The following is a 17408-nucleotide window of genomic DNA, read 5'->3' as shown; positions in this document are numbered from 1 at the left end:
TAATGTTTGTGATTGCCTGCCTCGGGTGGCTATTGCTCCTCTTCCTTTAACATTGGAAGGGTCAACACCAGCCATGTTTATTGTTTTGATATTTATTTACTCAAATACTTGGATTTTGCATTAAAAGTAGTTGTAGTACGAAAAGATTTCCTTTGTTTGTGAAAGGTCTCAAACATTCAGTGATAATCTGAAAGTTTGAAAACAAAAAGTTCTTCATGGTTGATCTCCTGCATGGTTTTCAGATTTTAATTCAGGTAGGCAGAATACATATCAAAATATATCAAAATCAAAATTCTGTTTCCTCAGAGAGCAATAAAGGGAAAAAATTGATGAGACTCAATGGAATATTTTTTTTTCTCCAGAAGTATTTCTTTTGTCTTCACCATCCTTTGTCTGGAGCTTTCTGCTGGCACTTTCACACACCTGTATGAATTAATGATTTAGGAAGTTATTTAGAGAAACTTAGAAGGATATACCTGAATTGATATTCTTCAGTGTTTTTGCAAATAAAATTGGTTTGCAATGGTGGAAGATTCTGCTGTCCTCTTAAAAACATGTAATAATCCCACAGTTATCAGTACTTTAACAAAGGGAGAGCAGCAGTGCTGATGAATTTTGCAGGATATTTGGAAAGAAACCAGAGGAGGACTTTGAAGAGAGATGTCAAAGTTCAATGTCCTGTTAACTGTATTTTTCAAGAGCCTCAACACTAAAATATGTTTTCAGCCATAGCATATATGTGGAAAATTTGAGTTGGACTGGCTCCTCAGAAGGAAGCACTGCCAAGTCTTGTGTTGTGCCAATTGTCCTGGTAACTGTGTGGTGAGGAACCTTTTGTGTTTTTAAGTCTATTTAAAGTCATGGAAAGTATTGATTGGTAATCTGAACTATAATCCATCAACAGACAAGGGATGGGTAAATTGTCGTCTCATTAGAGCTCTGTAGATCCTTAATGAAAGTTAATATTGTGACCCCTTTCTCCCTCCAGAATATAGTCAGACCTTGTGTTTATACAGTACTTCTACAATCAGATAAATAAGTAAGCTCTGACATGCTCTTCAGGGAAATAGGGGTTTCAAATATATTTGACTAGAATTTCTGCATAAATGTTTATATAGCAATTCTTACAGAGTGTGAGCTGAAAGGTGATTTTGCTAGATCATGTATTAAAAAGACATGAAGAAACAAAAGAACCTCATTAGAATCTGAGTTTTTCTACTATTTTGTCTTTAAAGCCTTGAAATTTGTATTTCTGTTTTCTTAATTATTTTACTATGGTTTATATTCCCTATGAGAATTATTTACATAATTTTAATTAGAGGGTATCAGCCTCTGAAGATGCTGATAATAATTGTGACTTGGAAAGGGAGGGTTGAAAATTGACTTTTTCAGTAGCCTACATATCAGACTTGTGATTCTTAATATATTGCTGCTATGGAACTGATAGTTTACCCATCCTAGAATTAGTAGGTGCCAAAGTTTAATTCTGCAGTTTTTTCTTTGAGTATTTTGTTTCTGGGTTGTTTGGGGTTTTTTTTAAGTCCATAAGCATAAAACCAGAGGTTTTAATTTTTCAGGATTCAAAGATTCAGGAGTGGCTCTAAGACATGTAAGAAGCTGGCTGAAGGGAGAACAGTGATTTTTAGCAGCAAACTTCCTCCTGAAATATTTTTTTTTATTTGCAAGGCTGGAGTTCCTTAGAGATTAATTTGTGGGCAGTTTTCCTGCCAAGGACATGAAGATATGAAAAAAAGTATCGAAGGAGGGTGCCAGAGGAGATGGGAAGTGTTTGCTTATTCTTGTAACTAGGGGCTGGAGAGGATTAGAATTGTTATCTAAATATAAAACAGGTAAACATAATTTGAACTGTAGGTTAGTTTTGGCACAGGCACAAATTGATCCAGACTGTCCTACTGCTTGAGATGAAGCTTGATAAACTTATTGAAGGATTTAATTAGCATGGTGTTTGCAACAGTAGTCAGTTGAATATGGTGTCCCAGCAGGGGGAATTGGATCCAATTTTTTGTTACAAAGTGAGATAACAGAGTTTTGTATGTCTTGTTTAGGGTCATCCTAATGCACAACTTGGTACCTAAGAATTGTCTTGCCAAATGCTGACTTTTTTCCCCCCTGTGCTCTGAATTTTTTTTTTTTTTTTACTCTCCGCAAGGGCTTGGATGATATTGGATCAATACAGGAAGAAGTCAAAGCTTTTCCGTACAAAAGTTCTGTTAGCTCCACTTGGAGACGATTTCCGCTACACTGACAGCTCAGAATGGGATCAGCAGTACCAGAATTATCAGAAGCTGTTCGATTACATGAATTCTCGTCCTGAGTGGCATGTTAAGGTAACTGCAACACATTTTCTGGTTTGTGGAGTAAACAGTATTTCCCAATATTCTGTGATTCTTCAAGGAAAAAATAACTGTGGTTAAGTTTGAGGTTTTTTCATATGTGAAACTTTATATATTATTTAACAGCAAATTGATGTGCCTTGGTAGCTTACATTTTTTTTGCCTTTACTACCTTCTCACCCCCAAAGCAAAATCTTTGCTCTTAATAATATCGGCTTGAGAACTATATACAGTTTCCAAACTAGATTAATTTGGAGAACAGTTAGTACGTTTAATAGATTTCTTAGTGCTTCTGTTTTCACAGGCTTCAGGTATTGTTACTTAAGACTCATAGGCTTTTTTACTTAAAACAATTGTATTTTCTTATTAGAAGTTCAAAAAGATTTTGCTGCTTTATTTGCGTCCTCTTGAGTTTACATTCCAAAACAAACCAAAACATCTTAAGAGATGCCATTGCTGGCAGATCTCATTGAATACAATAAAATTTGAGACCAACCTGGCTACAAAAGGATTGAGTATACAAGCATAATTATCAGAGGAGTTCAAATCAACAATTACGTGTGAGAGTTAAAACACACATTCATATGCTCTAATGCGTAAGCTGATGGCCCGAGGGACTTCATCATCTTTCAGCATGACAATAACAAATGGGGGCCACAACCTTGGGATTTTTGAGAGTGCACTTTTGCTGCTTTCACATTTAGGCTTTTTTTTTAAAAAAAACCCTGCTCTGGTATCTTTCATATGGTTTGTGTGTGCATTTACTTTTCCTTGTCTGTTCTGAAACCTCCCTTGATTCTTGCAACTCTGCCTTTGATTAGTGCCTGTAGTATGTTATTAGTTTCTGCTGACTTCTGGACTTGTGTTCTGCATAAGAAAGATGATTTCTTGGGATTACATTTTATCTGAAAACTGGATTTTATGTTTTTCCTATGGAATGTGAGTGACATGATGTATTGTGAAGGACCACTCTGTCTTAGTGGAGGGAGATAGACCTGGAGAGTACTCTCCAAATTTTCAAATCTAAAGTCCGTCTTTTAAATGTAAAGCTTGCTGCTCTCACTAGCTTTATTTCTGTCAAAAATGCAGGTCCTATACACGTAGTTACTCTTTGGATACTAATAGCAACATATTTTCTGTAGTTCTTACTAGCCTGGGCTGGATGATTTGCCTCCGGGACAAAAACTGAAGGCTCTAGCTCTGAAGTCATTCTTCCAAGGACCAGTGCTGTCCTGAGACCGCTGAAAGTTCCTCTTCTGAAAGGTTCTGCTCAGCCCAATGTCAAAGGTTCTAGCAGTCTACTTCATTAGGCTAGGTGTGCCTATCTGGGGTCACATTAACCCTTGGTTCCCTCTTGAAGTACCTGACCCTTTTTCTGGTTTTTAATACCCAGACAAAAAGATACAAAATCCTCTGCGTCTGCCACTTCATACCTAGGGTATTTTGAGCAGCCAGCATCAGAGCGTTTTTTTTGTGCGTGTGTGGTTTTCTGTTTTGGTTTGATTATTTGTTTTGTTTGAAATTGATGTCATTTATTTTTGAAAATATGAGCTTAAATGGAGATCTTTCGTACTCTTCTGCACTTTCCCTAGTGGAATGTAACTCCACAGGCAAGAAACAGAACATGCTCAGCTAAGAATCTAGATTATATAAAAGAAGAATTCACATTTTTTCCTGAAGTGCTGAGATGCCTGGGATATTACTGGTTACACAAGGAAGTGCCTACTCTGTCTTTCTGATCTGAAGAGAGATTTATTCTTTCAGACAGCTCTTTGTGATGTTTATCTAGCAGATATGTCTATTAGCACTGAGATTCTCCTGCCAGCCACTATTATGTTCTAAAAGTATGTGGTACCTCACTGTGAAAGATAGCTATTTTGCTCTTGAGGAATTCAGTCTCCTATTCAGACATCTCCTTTGCATCTATTATACATTAATTAGGCTGAGTCTTTTTGTATGTCAACAGAAGACTCTACCAGGTTATTTCACTGTTTCCATTCATCTGACTGGTGCTTCCTCTGATTCAATGCAGAAGTGAGATCATCTCTGTGTCTTCTCTTGCTGCATAGTTTGTTTTTTTTTTTTGTTTTCTACTTATAGGTGCCAATGATAGTGAGGGAAAAGACCTAGTATCCCCTAAGTGCCTGTTAAGGCAAGGTTTACTAATGGTGAGATTTCAGTAGCAATATTTATCTTTCTCTGCTTTACTACCATTTAAAGTGGCAAGACACCATTGTATCCACCTAACAAATACTTGGATGATCTGAATGACTTTGAAGCGAAAGTGTTTCCGGGGGGTTTCTAAATGATTAAAATTTATGATTTTGTTGTCACAGTGATAGTCTGATAGTCCTTAAATTCCAAGTCACTTTTAAAGGATATTTACTAAAACTTGGTTTTGGTGTTGTAAATTGTATCATGCTACATTGTATACTTGTTATAAATAATAATAGTAATGGGAAACAAAGTTGCTTGGTATTATCATTGTAGTTTACAGTGAAGATATTTCTGGTAACATAATGTGGTCTTCTGTCCTGTTACAACTTCCACTAATTTTTTTTAACTTTCATTCAAAATCCAGTTTGCCAGCTATGCCTTTTTAAACAACATTTTTCAATACTAACAACATTGACATCAATTATTTATTTTCTTATTTCTTTTTTGTTGTGCCCCTGAATCTTGAAGATAACCATTTTTTGACCTACCCTGTAAAGATCTGCTATTACCATGCCTGAGAATTTCTAAAATGACCAGAAGATAATTAATTTCTTTTTATGCTTTCACTTATTACATCTCTAAATTGAGTTTCTATGCACAGAGTTTAAGGAACCAATTTCTTAAAGCAAATGCTTTTTTTTTTTTTTTTTTTTGATCAACAGTCATCTTTTGGGTAAAGCAAGATCTGAAGCACATGAGAGTTAATTTTGAAAATACAGGATTAGTAGAACTATATTTTTGTTGCATCGCATTAAATTTATTACTTAGCCCAGACAGCTACTTGAGTAATATTGAGGTATTACTTAGTTCACATATTATAAACTTACTTGCAAGACATGAAACAATGCTTCACTTCTTTTTTTCTTCTTTTTATATTTAGATATTATTTTATATGTCTACTTAAATTTAAAAAAACCCCAAATTTCGTGAGTTGTAGAATGGTTTTGGTTGGATCTTTAAAGCTGTCTCATCCTACTGCTCTGCAATGAGCAGAGACATCTTCAATTAGACCAGATTTCCCAGAGTCCCATCCAATCTAGCCTTGTGTGTTTCTGGAGGTGAGATATCCACAACCTCTGTGTGTGGGCACCTTGAGTGTATTGCCTCCCCCCTATTAAATGTTGTCTTTATATCGAGCCTGAGTGTATCCTATTAGTTTAAAACCATTACCTCTTGTTTTGGCACAAGAGGTCCAGCTGCAAAGCCCATCCCATCTTTCTTGCAAGGCGCCTTTCTGTACTGAAAGGCTGCAGTCAGGTCTCCCCAGAGCCTTCTCCTCTCCAGGCTGAACAACCACACCTCTCTCAGCTTTTCCTCATAGGGAAGGTGTTTACCTGATCACTTTTGGGACTCTTCTCTGGACATGCTCCAACGGATCCATCTCCTTCTTGTACTGAGTTGAAATGCCTTTTTTGAGAAATACTTCTTGTATTGAGTTTTGAAATGCTATTCAGCTTGTCTGTAAAGTGTGCAGGGGAACTTTAAAGATTTTTAGATTAGGTTTCTGCTATAAAGCTGCTGGAAGAGTGGCATGTTTCTGAAATGTACATGGAAATAAGCATATTCATTCTCTTTGTATCTTTTGCATAATGAAAATGGAACTTTGTTGCAATAATTTTATTTTTCATGCAGGCCCAGTTTGGAACTTTATCTGATTACTTTGAAGCTCTGCGCAAAGAAAGCAATTTGGGTGAAAAGAATAGCAATTCACTTTTTCCTGTTTTAAGTGGAGACTTCTTCACCTATGCAGACAGAGATCATCATTACTGGAGTGGTTACTTTACATCAAGACCCTTCTATAAGCACCTGGACAGAGTCTTGGAATCATACATAAGGTAAATCCTGCCATCCAGTACATTCATATCTTGTCTCTTGGCACAAAGGAGAGATGAATGTGTAAATATTTGTCATGGTTTTAACTTCAGGCAGCCGCTTGCTCACTCTCTCACCGTCAGGATCTTGAGGAGAATTGAAAGGGTCAAAGCTACAAAACTCATTAATTGAGACAAAGGCAGTTTAATAGGTAAAGCAAAGCCACATGTGCAATCAAAACAAAGTAAAGGAATTATGGCTATGGTGCAAACATTTTTAGAGAGAAGTACAAAGGTATAAATTTTACAAAGGTTCTCAGAGGAAGCTGAGAAATAGCCAGGAATGTTGTGTACCAAGTGATCTAAGACTCCTGTTCTTCTGAGAACTGTCTGCATCTTTAAAGAAAAAAAGTTTTTGCTGAATTTTGGTGATGGAATATTTGAGTGGTTCTCTCTTATAGCAGACATAAGATGATTTAACTGTGTTATAAATCTGCAGAAAGCATCTAGGGCAGATGGATATGATGTAAACCCTGAGCAATTCACATACAGCCTTCCTTAAGGATTACAGTTTTTTACTGTAATGGATGCTGATAGTAGAAGGAGCAAGAGAGGTGTGGAAAGCTGCATTTCCAACCTAGCTTAGAAAGTAGTGTTTTGTAGGCAGATACAAGTGTATTTTCAGAAGAACGGTATCTAGCAAAACTTGTTTTATTTCTTCCAAGGAATCCAGTTTTTGCTGTGGTAGAGTAGATGATTAATCGCAGGAATATTTAATTTTCAGTGAAAACAATGTTGTTTAATACTGCTGTTGGAGAAGACAAGACGAACAAGAGAACAGGAAAAGCCAGAGAGATGATGTTCTTATAAATTGAATTATCTAGTTAATTGTTTTTTCATAGTTTTGATTAATTTCCTTTCTGTTTCTTAAAACGCACCAAGGACTTAATTTCCTTCTGCTTCATCATAGTCTATTTTTTCAAGATTTTTAGTGTGGTTACTTTATTGAAATTTTCCTGGTTTTTATTGCATAGATTGCAGAATTCATATTAAAACTTTACATTATCAAAAGGATTTCTTCATTTAAGCATTTCAGTTGCTTTTAACTTCTCAAAAAGGTATAGGTAAGGAATCTCTGGAGAAACACTAATCTGTCAATGTTCTTATGTGTTAAAGTATGGTTTAAAAAAAGTACCTGGGACATGTGTAATTTTTCATCATCCTTTGTAGACAACATGGAAGAACAAAATATACAGGTGTGTTCTCGTTGTTTTAATATCAGGTTTTTTGTCAGTTTTGTTTTCAGAAAGCATGAGAATCTTTATGTCACATTAGCTATGAGAATAGCAGGAATAAGGGTTTTATCTTTTATTTTTTGCTTCTTTAAAGTCAAATATAGTAAGTATATTAGGGTATATAATAGGATTATATTTAATCCTCAAACTCGTGATAATTATTTCCATAGTATTTTTGAGCTAACGTCCATCTATCTATCTGGTGTATGTCCATATTTGTGAGAGAAGGAGCCATGAAGATAAAAGGTAGAAGGGAATTTATAGAACGTAAACACATGAGTGTGTGCTCTTTACCAAGGATGAAAGTTTTTAAGTTCCAGCAGTACCAGAATTAGGTAGCACTTCACTGTTACTGAACAGCCAGGAAACAACGTTCAGCCTCAGGACCCAATATGAAAACTAACCATTTAAGCAAGAAAAGAGTGGGTTAAGGTTTTTCCTGTTTGAAAAGAGTTTTTTTGAGTGTACTAAAAAAGTATAAGAAAGCTTAAGGATTTTATAATAGAGATTGACAGTGATTTGAGACATTATTGATTTTTTAATCTTAAGTGAGAGATGGATAGATTGAGGTAGTTTAAGGAGTGATAAAATATGTGACCAGAAGTTTATTAAATGTAATGAAAAGATGCAAAGAACAACAGCATAATTTGAGACAAGTTAGGGACACAATCTGTGTTTTTTTTAGTTACTGGTGTAAACAGGGAAAAATTGCAGTAAATCTGCTAAAAAAATATTGAAATAATTTAGAAGATGTACAATACAGTGATACTTCTAACTATACAGATGGATAGAAAATACTATATCTTGAGAATTCAAAATCTCTTGGAAAAATTATTTATTTAGGTTAAATATAAACCAGACCTAAGTAAAGTAAGCCAGTATAGGCCTTGACAAATCAGTGAAGCAAATTCTGGTCTGTTTGCAGTGTTCTATCAGGGAAAGATACTGCAAATTACAACAAAGTGGAAAATTCTGAAAATTATATTAGGTCAGCTGCAGTAGTTTGAAACAGAGGTGAGAAAACCTAGGCTTTATACAGATTTTATGGAAATGTATTATGATGCTTACCTATAACCCGAAGCATTCTCTAATGCAGTGTTGTGTTTCTGAGGGTCTTTCATCATTGACCATTGAACAATTCTAGTGTTTAGAAAAATATTGAGGCAGGAAAGGAAAATTCTGCATCTGAGAACTCCGTCTGCATCCCTATTAATAAAAAAGAAAATTAAATTAATATTAGTTCTGGAGAAGGAAATCACACCTTATTTTAAGGACTAAAATTTGTTGTGTTCTCTCCTTTATAGCTAAGTTAGGTCAGTGTTTAGTAACTAACTGAATTAAAAAAAAAGATAAAATGCTTTTGAACAGGGTTTATTCACTAGATGAACGAGCATCTGATGCCTTTTTTCCAACTAAAATATTTGCATTTTTCTTTCAAATTAAGCTGCAATAGGACGAAGTGGGAGGGATACATAGAAGTAAGAATTTACACTGAACATTTAAATTACAGTGATTAAGGTTAATCTAGCACTGGTAATTGAATATTGGAAGTATAATTTTTTAACACTTTGATTTTGGATGTAGCTTCTGAGCAATTACCTAACCTGTAAGAGCAAAATCTCATCCTGTTCATGAAATATTGACAATATGAAAATAGCTTAGGCTGTTACATTAACAGTGCACCTTTCAGTTTACTTGGGCATGTGGTAGTTGCAGTATTTCTATAACTGTGACCTTTATTTATGTTGAATAAAGATAAAGAGAAAACTTAATTTAAAGGAATTTTTCATGTTAACAATTAATATCATGCATAGTCTGAAAACTAAGGGCTTTTTGTTAATTTTTTTGTTGTATAAAGTTTAAAATTGAACATATGCCCTCACTGGCAACTTAGGTAAATGACAGTTAGCTTATTTTCATTTTTAAAAACTTATTACTTGCATGCCTAGACGTTTAACATTACGAGAAAATATGTTGTTGTGATTTCTTTGCTTTTTGTGTCATTAACCTGTATCATCTTTGTTGCTTCAAGTACTTGACAAATGTTCATTGACCTCTAATAAATTTTGAAAAATAATCTCACACTTTTCAGACTTGCTGTAAATATAACTGTAACATTTTAGGAGAAGATAGGAAAAAAGTTAATAGATGTATTCCCTGGATATATTCAGGCATTTTTGTCAGTCAAATATCCATAACTAAAAATAATGGGAATATTTTTGTAAAATAAATTTAGATTTTGCTAAAGCAAGTAACAATCTAGTGATAATATTATAGTGCTAGGCTCTTGCAACAGATTAGAGGAGAAAGGCTCTGCATTCCATTCAACATAAGGGTTTTGGAATCCAGTGTTCTCTCTATTGAGGTAAATGCATAGTGAGCAGGTGCATGAGATGCTTAAGCCTTTAGAAGAATTTGGTTTGCTTTAAGTGTAAATGGAAGAGTAGATATTCAATAGTACATAGATTATTATATTTACTTAAAACAAATTTATTTCATTAATAAGTTATTTTTTGAAATGGGAATTGTATGTTTCTTGTAAGGCACTCTATCCATACTGTGAGGTTTTAAGACCAAATCCGTATACCTCACAGGTTTATGAGTGTGCATTTCAGTTTGCACTGTCATATTTTTATTTTAAAGGTCCATTTTCCATCACAGAATTCTCGCAGGAAGCTAGAATGTGAAGATAGGCTAAAATGTTCAAGAACAAGGTTTACAGAGCTTATGGAACTATTTGCAGTTTATTCTTTAGATCAAATGTGTATTGCTTTTTGTATCTTAATGCTGTATAAATACTTGATTATTCTCTGCAATTCCAGGGCAGCTGAAATTCTCTACTCCTTGGCTTTAGTACAGTCCAGTAGATCTGAGAAAATGAGTGTATTTCCTTCTGTGGATAACTATAAATTGCTGACAGAAGCTAGGAGGAACCTTGGACTCTTCCAGCATCATGATGCTCTTCCAGGAACAGCCAAAGATTGGGTAGTTGTGGATTATGGAACCAGGTAATTTATTATAAATACATAAAATTAAATTTCCTAATTTCTTAATTTCCTTTTGCATTTTTAGAACTGAAGTATTTATTTCAGACATAAATATTTGATACAGCAACATACTCCACTGAAAGTGCAGAGATGCTCTACATGAGAAGTGGATTTGATTACCCATGCTCTTAATTTATGAAATATTTTTTAACTCTCTGAGTTTGATGTCCAAACAAAATTTTGGTATTTCAAAAGGTAGACACATTACTGAAATTTCTTTAATGACAGAATTTTTCTGCAGTAAGTAGGAGAACTTTTTATATTTGTCTATTGTAAGCAACGATCAAAGACGTGATAATTTAAGAATATATTCCTTGGAAAATCCCACACCCTCTGTAGCCTACTTTTCTTAAAAGTAGGAAATCTTTTTCGTGTTGAAAATCTTGTCTGTCATAGTTTATTGTTTCATTTGGAGGGTATTTCTCAGTATTGAGAAATTATTCTGCTAGCATCTTCATAGAATTTTTTGAAGAACATTGCATGCTGTATGTATGTATGTGCATACAAACGCTTTAATTAAGGGTTTGTTTAGAAAATTGTTTCATATTGGAATGTTATGAACTAGTAAATTTGATTAATTGAGGTGATGGTAGTACATTAATGATAGAACATGTGCATTAATTAATTGTTTTAAATGCATCTGAAATACCTTTTCTTGTTTAAAACTATTTAATGACTATTATTTTTAAATTCCATATTTTTAATCTACTAGATCATAAGTATTCAGAGCCCACTTAATTATGAGAGAGTAAAAGAAAGTTTTTTTTCACTTTACAGATAAAATTATCCAGTTCTCTGTATTTAGAAATTTGTGGATGTCTTGGTAGTTTATAGTTTATATTTCTTGTTTGTCTGATTGTTCTCTTAATCCTGTGTAAATACAGTCTTGACTTTGTGACCAATGTTTCGGGCTTGTCTTCTCTGTAGAAACTGAAAATCAAATATACAAATTGCAAACTGTCCTAAGATTACGATTTTGAAAAAATACTTATTATTCTGAGGATACACCTTTGGTAGCACAACATACAGGAGGAGATGTACCTCATTTTCAGTATGCAAGACAAGAATATAATTCAGAATATTTCGGCATTCTGTAAAGTAATTGTTCTTAATTTCATGCTATATTGATGTTAGAAATTTTATTTATTTTTCTGCAGCTTGTATTTTTGAGTTCTTTAATTTTTTAAAATTTTGATGTTACAACATTGAATAAAACCAATTGAAAACTAACTAAGATTTTAAATATTTTAACAGGCTTTTCCATTCCATAATGAACGTGAAGAAAGTGATTATTGACTCTGCTCATATTCTTATCCTAAAGGACAAAAGTGCTTATAACTATGACACAGCAACTCCATTCCTGAAGATGGTGAGCTGTCTTCCTTGATTTTTTCCCAAAATAAGATGTGAACTATGTCTTTTCATTACAGTTTGAGTAGCCCTGAGAAACATCAGAACTAAATTTGCAGCTAATGCCTTCTCAGAAATGTGCTAATTATCCCTCTTCATATTAATTGAAGATATTAGAAAGTAAAAAGTGAACATGTCAGCAGTTGATGCTGAAAAAAGCTCACACAGCTAAAGGAAGGGGACTTATTTTGTTCTTCTTTGTGAGTTAGATAGTAAAAGCAGGTGTTCTAATTTTCTTGTGTGAAATTTAATAATAAATTTGTTGGTGACTTAAATGATATGCATATGTAAGTGAATATATAACAGTATAGAGTCCTGTAATTTGACTTCACTTGTCACTTAAGAAATGTGAGAAGAAGAAAATTTCTATTCCAGAAGTCTAAACTTAGTTGGCAAGATTAGAGCTAGACAATGTGTTGTGCTCTTTTTCCTTTGCTGAAATTGTTTGAAACAGGAATATTCACTGAAATGGATGATAAAATCAGCAGTGGATCCTCATGTATCTTTTTGAGACTTATTTTACAGTGAAGAACACCTTGAAGAACTACATTTGCTAATATTGTTTCCTTTTAAAATTCTTAGTTTCTTAACTTTCTGAACAAAAGTCCTCTTCTGTGATAGCTAGGAATTTTTAGGAAGTCTACTTAAGTGCATTTACCCTGAAGAGAGACAAAATGAGATGCTTTAATTTCTTTGTACATAAACACAGCAGGGTTAAGACAGTCTTTATGATGATTATCTCACATTTCTGACATAATAAACATGACATACATTCTACTGGTTTAATTGTGCCAGATGTGTCATATCTTGAACTACTCTTCCAGTCCCATGTATACATTTAAAAAAATTGTTAGAATAGTTCTTTATACTTTTTATGACTTTTATACAGATATATATATGTGTGTATATATATATATGTAAGCTGTATGTATATGCTGTGTGCTAGTTTGCCACAAATATATAATTTTTCTCCTGGCTGGAAAATGAATGTGCACTTTCATAAAGTAGGAATATTTTGAAGGCGTTCATGGGAAGAAGGTTTTACTCATGCTCTGATTTATATTGGAAGATGTTGTAATGTTACATTTTACTAAACTTCTGTTGTTCCTGTTCCTCATTAGTCTGGATTAAGACCACTGCATTGTGGAAGTACTAATTGCTGTTTAAACTGTATATTGCCTAGGAGCATACTAATAATAAGCTATTATTACCACTGTGAAAGTAGAAATTAAAAAGAAAGTTCTTATTTCAATGAATTTATTGTGTCTATATAAAACAAAAAATAAGGTGATTACAAAATTAGATTAAGATTTATCTGTATACCACACAATATCTACAGCATATCATTAATCTCATATCTCTGCTAATTTGATATAGCAACAAAAGCTTTTTAATGTGGGATTTGCAGGCACTAACAGGAGAATTTCAGGAAACTTACAGAACACCTTTTTAAACCTTGAGCAAGTTGGAGGTTCAAAGGCATTCATTTTGGAGTACAGATTGTGATATTTTGGTGGCTGATGGAAGCTTTCATCAAGAATTGCTCAGAGATGGGCATTCAGAATGAATGTCAAGAGAGTTGAGAAAGACAAGTGATGAAAACTAGGACTGAAAGTGGCTGTTGTTTTTGAGGGGTCAAGAAATCAAAAACACTTAGAGAACAGAGCACAAGATGGTAGCAGCAGCATTCCCGCAGGTAGCACATACAACCAGGGGAAAGTTCCCTATTTTGGAGGCAGAAAAAAAGGAAGTTGGGAATAAGACACTATTGAAGAACTCTGGAATGACACAATTTGCACTTTTTCTACTCTTCTTAATTATTGGTTGCATACAAAAGCATCATGTTTTTCTCAGTTGGTAACTGAATACTTGGTACTTCTTGTGTTAAGTTTTGCTAACTCTACATTAGTAAACAAAGAAAAAATCACTTGGAAGGCAATACACTGAAAAAGAGAAGACACTTAAAGATCCCAAAATGACCCAGCTTTGGTTGGATCATAGATGAGATTCAAACTGTAAAAGTAAAGCTGCGACCATTACAAAATTCCAGTAAATTAGTCTTAGTTCTTTCAATGCAGAAAGAAAATGTTAGTGACAATTGCTGGATTTGAAAAGCCTGATTTTGAGGATGTTTTGAGGAACTGAGAACTCTGCACTTCAGTTTCAAAGTCTGTAGTGGTTCACCATAGTAAGAGCTGAGTGGAATGCACTGTGAATCAGCAGTGTGGCTGTTCTCTTAGGCTATGCAACAGTGACAGCAACATCTTGCAGACAGCAATGTCTCTACTTTTCCTCAGTGGAAGTGAGCCCCACAACACAACTCAAATTACGTTTTTTGAAACTTTTCTGTGTGTAAAATATAAGGTAACAATGAGAGCTCACAGGAAACTACGCAGTGAATCCTTGTAAGTGCACAGGAGTGTAGTGTTTCAGAGTAAATTTATAGCAGGAGAAATTTAATAAAAATGTGTGATAAGTATGTGCAGAATTTGAAGGAAGCTGGTGACTACAAAGTCTTGTATGCAAAAATGAAAACGCAGGTGTAATAATTTGATAATGGAATCTAATAAGATCTTTAATGAAAAACAAGTATTTCGCAGTGAATTGGTCAAAGTGAGCGTCTTTCTTTTGTCAGTGTAAAGTACGTAGTTTATTAAATTTTGTAAGTTGTCTTCCTCAGTAATGTGCCGAAAAAATCTTTGGTTTATGGTGTTGTTAATGTGGTTTTGTACTCCGCAAAAAGCATATAATAAAGAAAGCTCATATATTATTCATTGAAGTGTATTCAAAAGCAAATTCAAATATGTTCTCTTGTAGGATGATGTTCAGGCTTCTCAAGATTCTTTGCCACGCAAGACAGTTATAAAGCTGACATTGCAACCAAGGTAAATATTTTATATATTACTCAGTGTCTGAGAATCTTTTAGTAATGTATGCGTTTTCACTACCTAGTAAGTAGATTTTTATGCCATTTCCTTTTTCCCTATTTTTTTTTTTTTTTTTTTTTTTTAGTTTTTGCTCAAAATAAATATAAAAGTTTAAAAAAATTAAGAAAATTTTAAAAATTTGTCTGGGGATTATGGTAATAATATTTTGTCTAATTGAAAGAGGACACAGCATGTTAAAACTATAGGCATTTCTCACATACCACAGCTGAAGAAAGTATTCTGCTTCTGTGTGCTTTTACAGCATCGTAATACTAAATAGATTGTGCTTGAAAGAATCAATAGAAGATTTTAATTAAGCAGAATTACAGGTCTCTCAATTAACTTCGTGAGCAAAAAGTCAAGTTTTTATAAATCTTAAAAATCACAATTTATAAATACTGAATTGTCTTTAGAAATCAAATAGAGGATAAACTAGGACACTGATCTCTCTTAACTCCAACTTTTCATTCTATTAAGAGGAGTCACTTTTTTATTTATAAGCAGTTGTAGAGTATTCAGCTGAAACTGGCATACTGCTATGAACCCATGAACACTCAGTATCCCACCTGAAATAATGTGAAAATTCATTTAAAGTGGCTAATCCAAATAAAGTGAATAAGATTCCTGGGTGTGAGAGCTGCTGTATGTGTAAATCAAATAATACAAGGTTTTTGCTTATGGAACTGAAGGTTTAAGATTCATTTAAAAAGCAGTGAATGCTATTTTTGCTGATGTTAGTATTTGATTTCTCTAGCTCTAGCAAGCAGCAAGCTAATAAGACTTACTTGTCCAAGTATTCAGCAGACTAACTGCTACTGTTAAAAAAGATATAATTAAAGTCTTTGAAAAAGTGAGTAAAGTTTAAGTCTTGTGACCTTTTGGGGGAAGCTGTCTTCAGTCCTCCAGCACTAAATGTCCATAATGTGTCTAGTGTACACTTTTCTCCAGAGCATGTTTTTTTTAATAGGACTTCTCTTATTGGAGTGCTATGTAGATGCCAATAGATTATCTTAAACTTGTCCAAAATGGCCAAGAGCACAGGTGCCTATTTATTTAACTAAAATATTTTAGCTTTTCAACATTATCTCCTCACATTTCTTCCCTGGAAGAGGATTGTATATGTAGTATATAAGCACTTGGTTGGAGGCAAGTTATGATGTAGACTTTCTTTGCCATTTGAGGATAGTTTTATTGCCTTTGCATTGCTTAGCTAGGTTCGCTGTTGAAGTTTTTCCTGTGCTCTTTTTATCCCCTAATATACCTTTTGTTTGCATACAATGCTCCACTTTTATCTCTGCATAATATGCTAAGTAAGTTTTTCCCTTTTTGGTCTTAATTAATTTCAGACATTTGCCCTTTTTTCCCCCCTCTGACTTGCATATTACATAGATATACATGACATTATCATTAATATTATTCTAGCAGACTACTGCTGGTATTCTCTAAACTAGTCTTAACTTACTAAGAGGATAGTACTAGTAGAAAATTGCTAACTTCATGTTGTTTTGGTATTGTGAAGACACCATACAGTGATAAAACGTATGGTATATGTTCCAAAGACTGCAATCAGAAATATGGGAACAAGAATGAAGAGGGGGGCGAAATGAGACAGAAAGGGGAAAGAAAAATTATAAGGGAGTACTGATATTACTGAGTAAACCCTGGGGCTTTTTGCATCCTTTTTTGGAAACATTTTGAACGTAATGCATAAATGTACACTATTTCATGTTTTTGTTGTTGTTAAAATTTTCATTTGAATATCTGTTTGTTAAACTGTTTTTGCTTATAAAAAATAGCTTAGTCTCTTTAGGCTTCTAACTTTATCTCTGGTTGTAGTCTGAATCTCCACTAACTTTATTACCATTGGGAAAAGTGGTATGTCAGCTGACTGTAGCTACTGGTTAAATCTAGTATGTGATTATTATGATTGCATCTGAGTTTTCTTGTAGCATTTCATGAGAAATGCAATTTTCAGTAGAAGCTTAAACTCAATAAATCTATTATTAGAAATTACTATGCTTAAACTTCAAACTTTAAAGCTCATAAAAAAGAAACTGTTTTTTTCTATTGAAAATTTTGGGGTATCAACAGATTTTAAATAATGATTTTCACCAAAACTTTCTTATTTTCTTCTGCTCCTAATCGTCTTTATTATTCACCTGTGTATAATTGAATCTCTAGGTTTCTTTCTGCTAGTGTGTTCTAATATATCATTATATGGCATAGAATTTAAATCAGTGTATCTGTCAAGGGGTTATTTTTCTTTGATTGGCTATTTAGCTTTTTGTATTTTTGCATTTCTCCGTCAGAATTTTAAAAATATCTTTATTCTAGCTTAGTTTTTCTT

General features: G+C 33.7%; 1 protein-coding gene and 1 long non-coding RNA gene across 6 annotated transcripts in view; one reads left to right on the top strand and one right to left on the bottom strand.

Moving 5' to 3' along the window:
- MAN2A1 (mannosidase alpha class 2A member 1) overlaps positions 1–17408 on the top strand; it is a 108445-nt gene that overhangs the window by 40978 nt on the left and 50059 nt on the right. For both annotated transcript variants that reach the window (XM_014877305.2, XM_014877304.2), the window contains exons 8-12: positions 2171–2348; positions 6204–6406; positions 10500–10685; positions 11979–12093; positions 14952–15019. In XM_014877305.2, coding sequence (XP_014732791.2) covers positions 2171–2348; positions 6204–6406; positions 10500–10685; positions 11979–12093; positions 14952–15019 — 750 coding nt within the window. The remainder of the gene's footprint in view (positions 1–2170; positions 2349–6203; positions 6407–10499; positions 10686–11978; positions 12094–14951; positions 15020–17408) is intronic.
- The window catches only part of LOC148219685 (uncharacterized), a 68947-nt gene that overhangs the window by 21532 nt on the left and 30007 nt on the right, over positions 1–17408 (bottom strand). Inside the window, exons 3-4 of one of the 4 annotated variants that reach the window (XR_015799661.1) lie at positions 8746–8883; positions 226–7190 (exon numbers count right to left, since the gene is read on the bottom strand). This is a non-coding gene — a long non-coding RNA (uncharacterized LOC148219685). Of the gene's footprint in view, positions 1–225; positions 8884–17408 lie in introns of those variants that run through there. The other 3 variants (XR_015799662.1, XR_015799663.1, XR_015799660.1) reach the window with 3 other exon arrangements.

This window comes from Sturnus vulgaris, chromosome Z, assembly GCF_052056855.1.
Source record: "Sturnus vulgaris isolate bStuVul1 chromosome Z, bStuVul1.hap1, whole genome shotgun sequence".
In the NCBI taxonomy this organism is placed as follows: Eukaryota; Metazoa; Chordata; class Aves; order Passeriformes; family Sturnidae; genus Sturnus; species Sturnus vulgaris.
The sequence above is the reverse complement of the archived record's forward strand: the minus strand, read 5'-3'. Positions and strand labels throughout refer to the sequence as shown.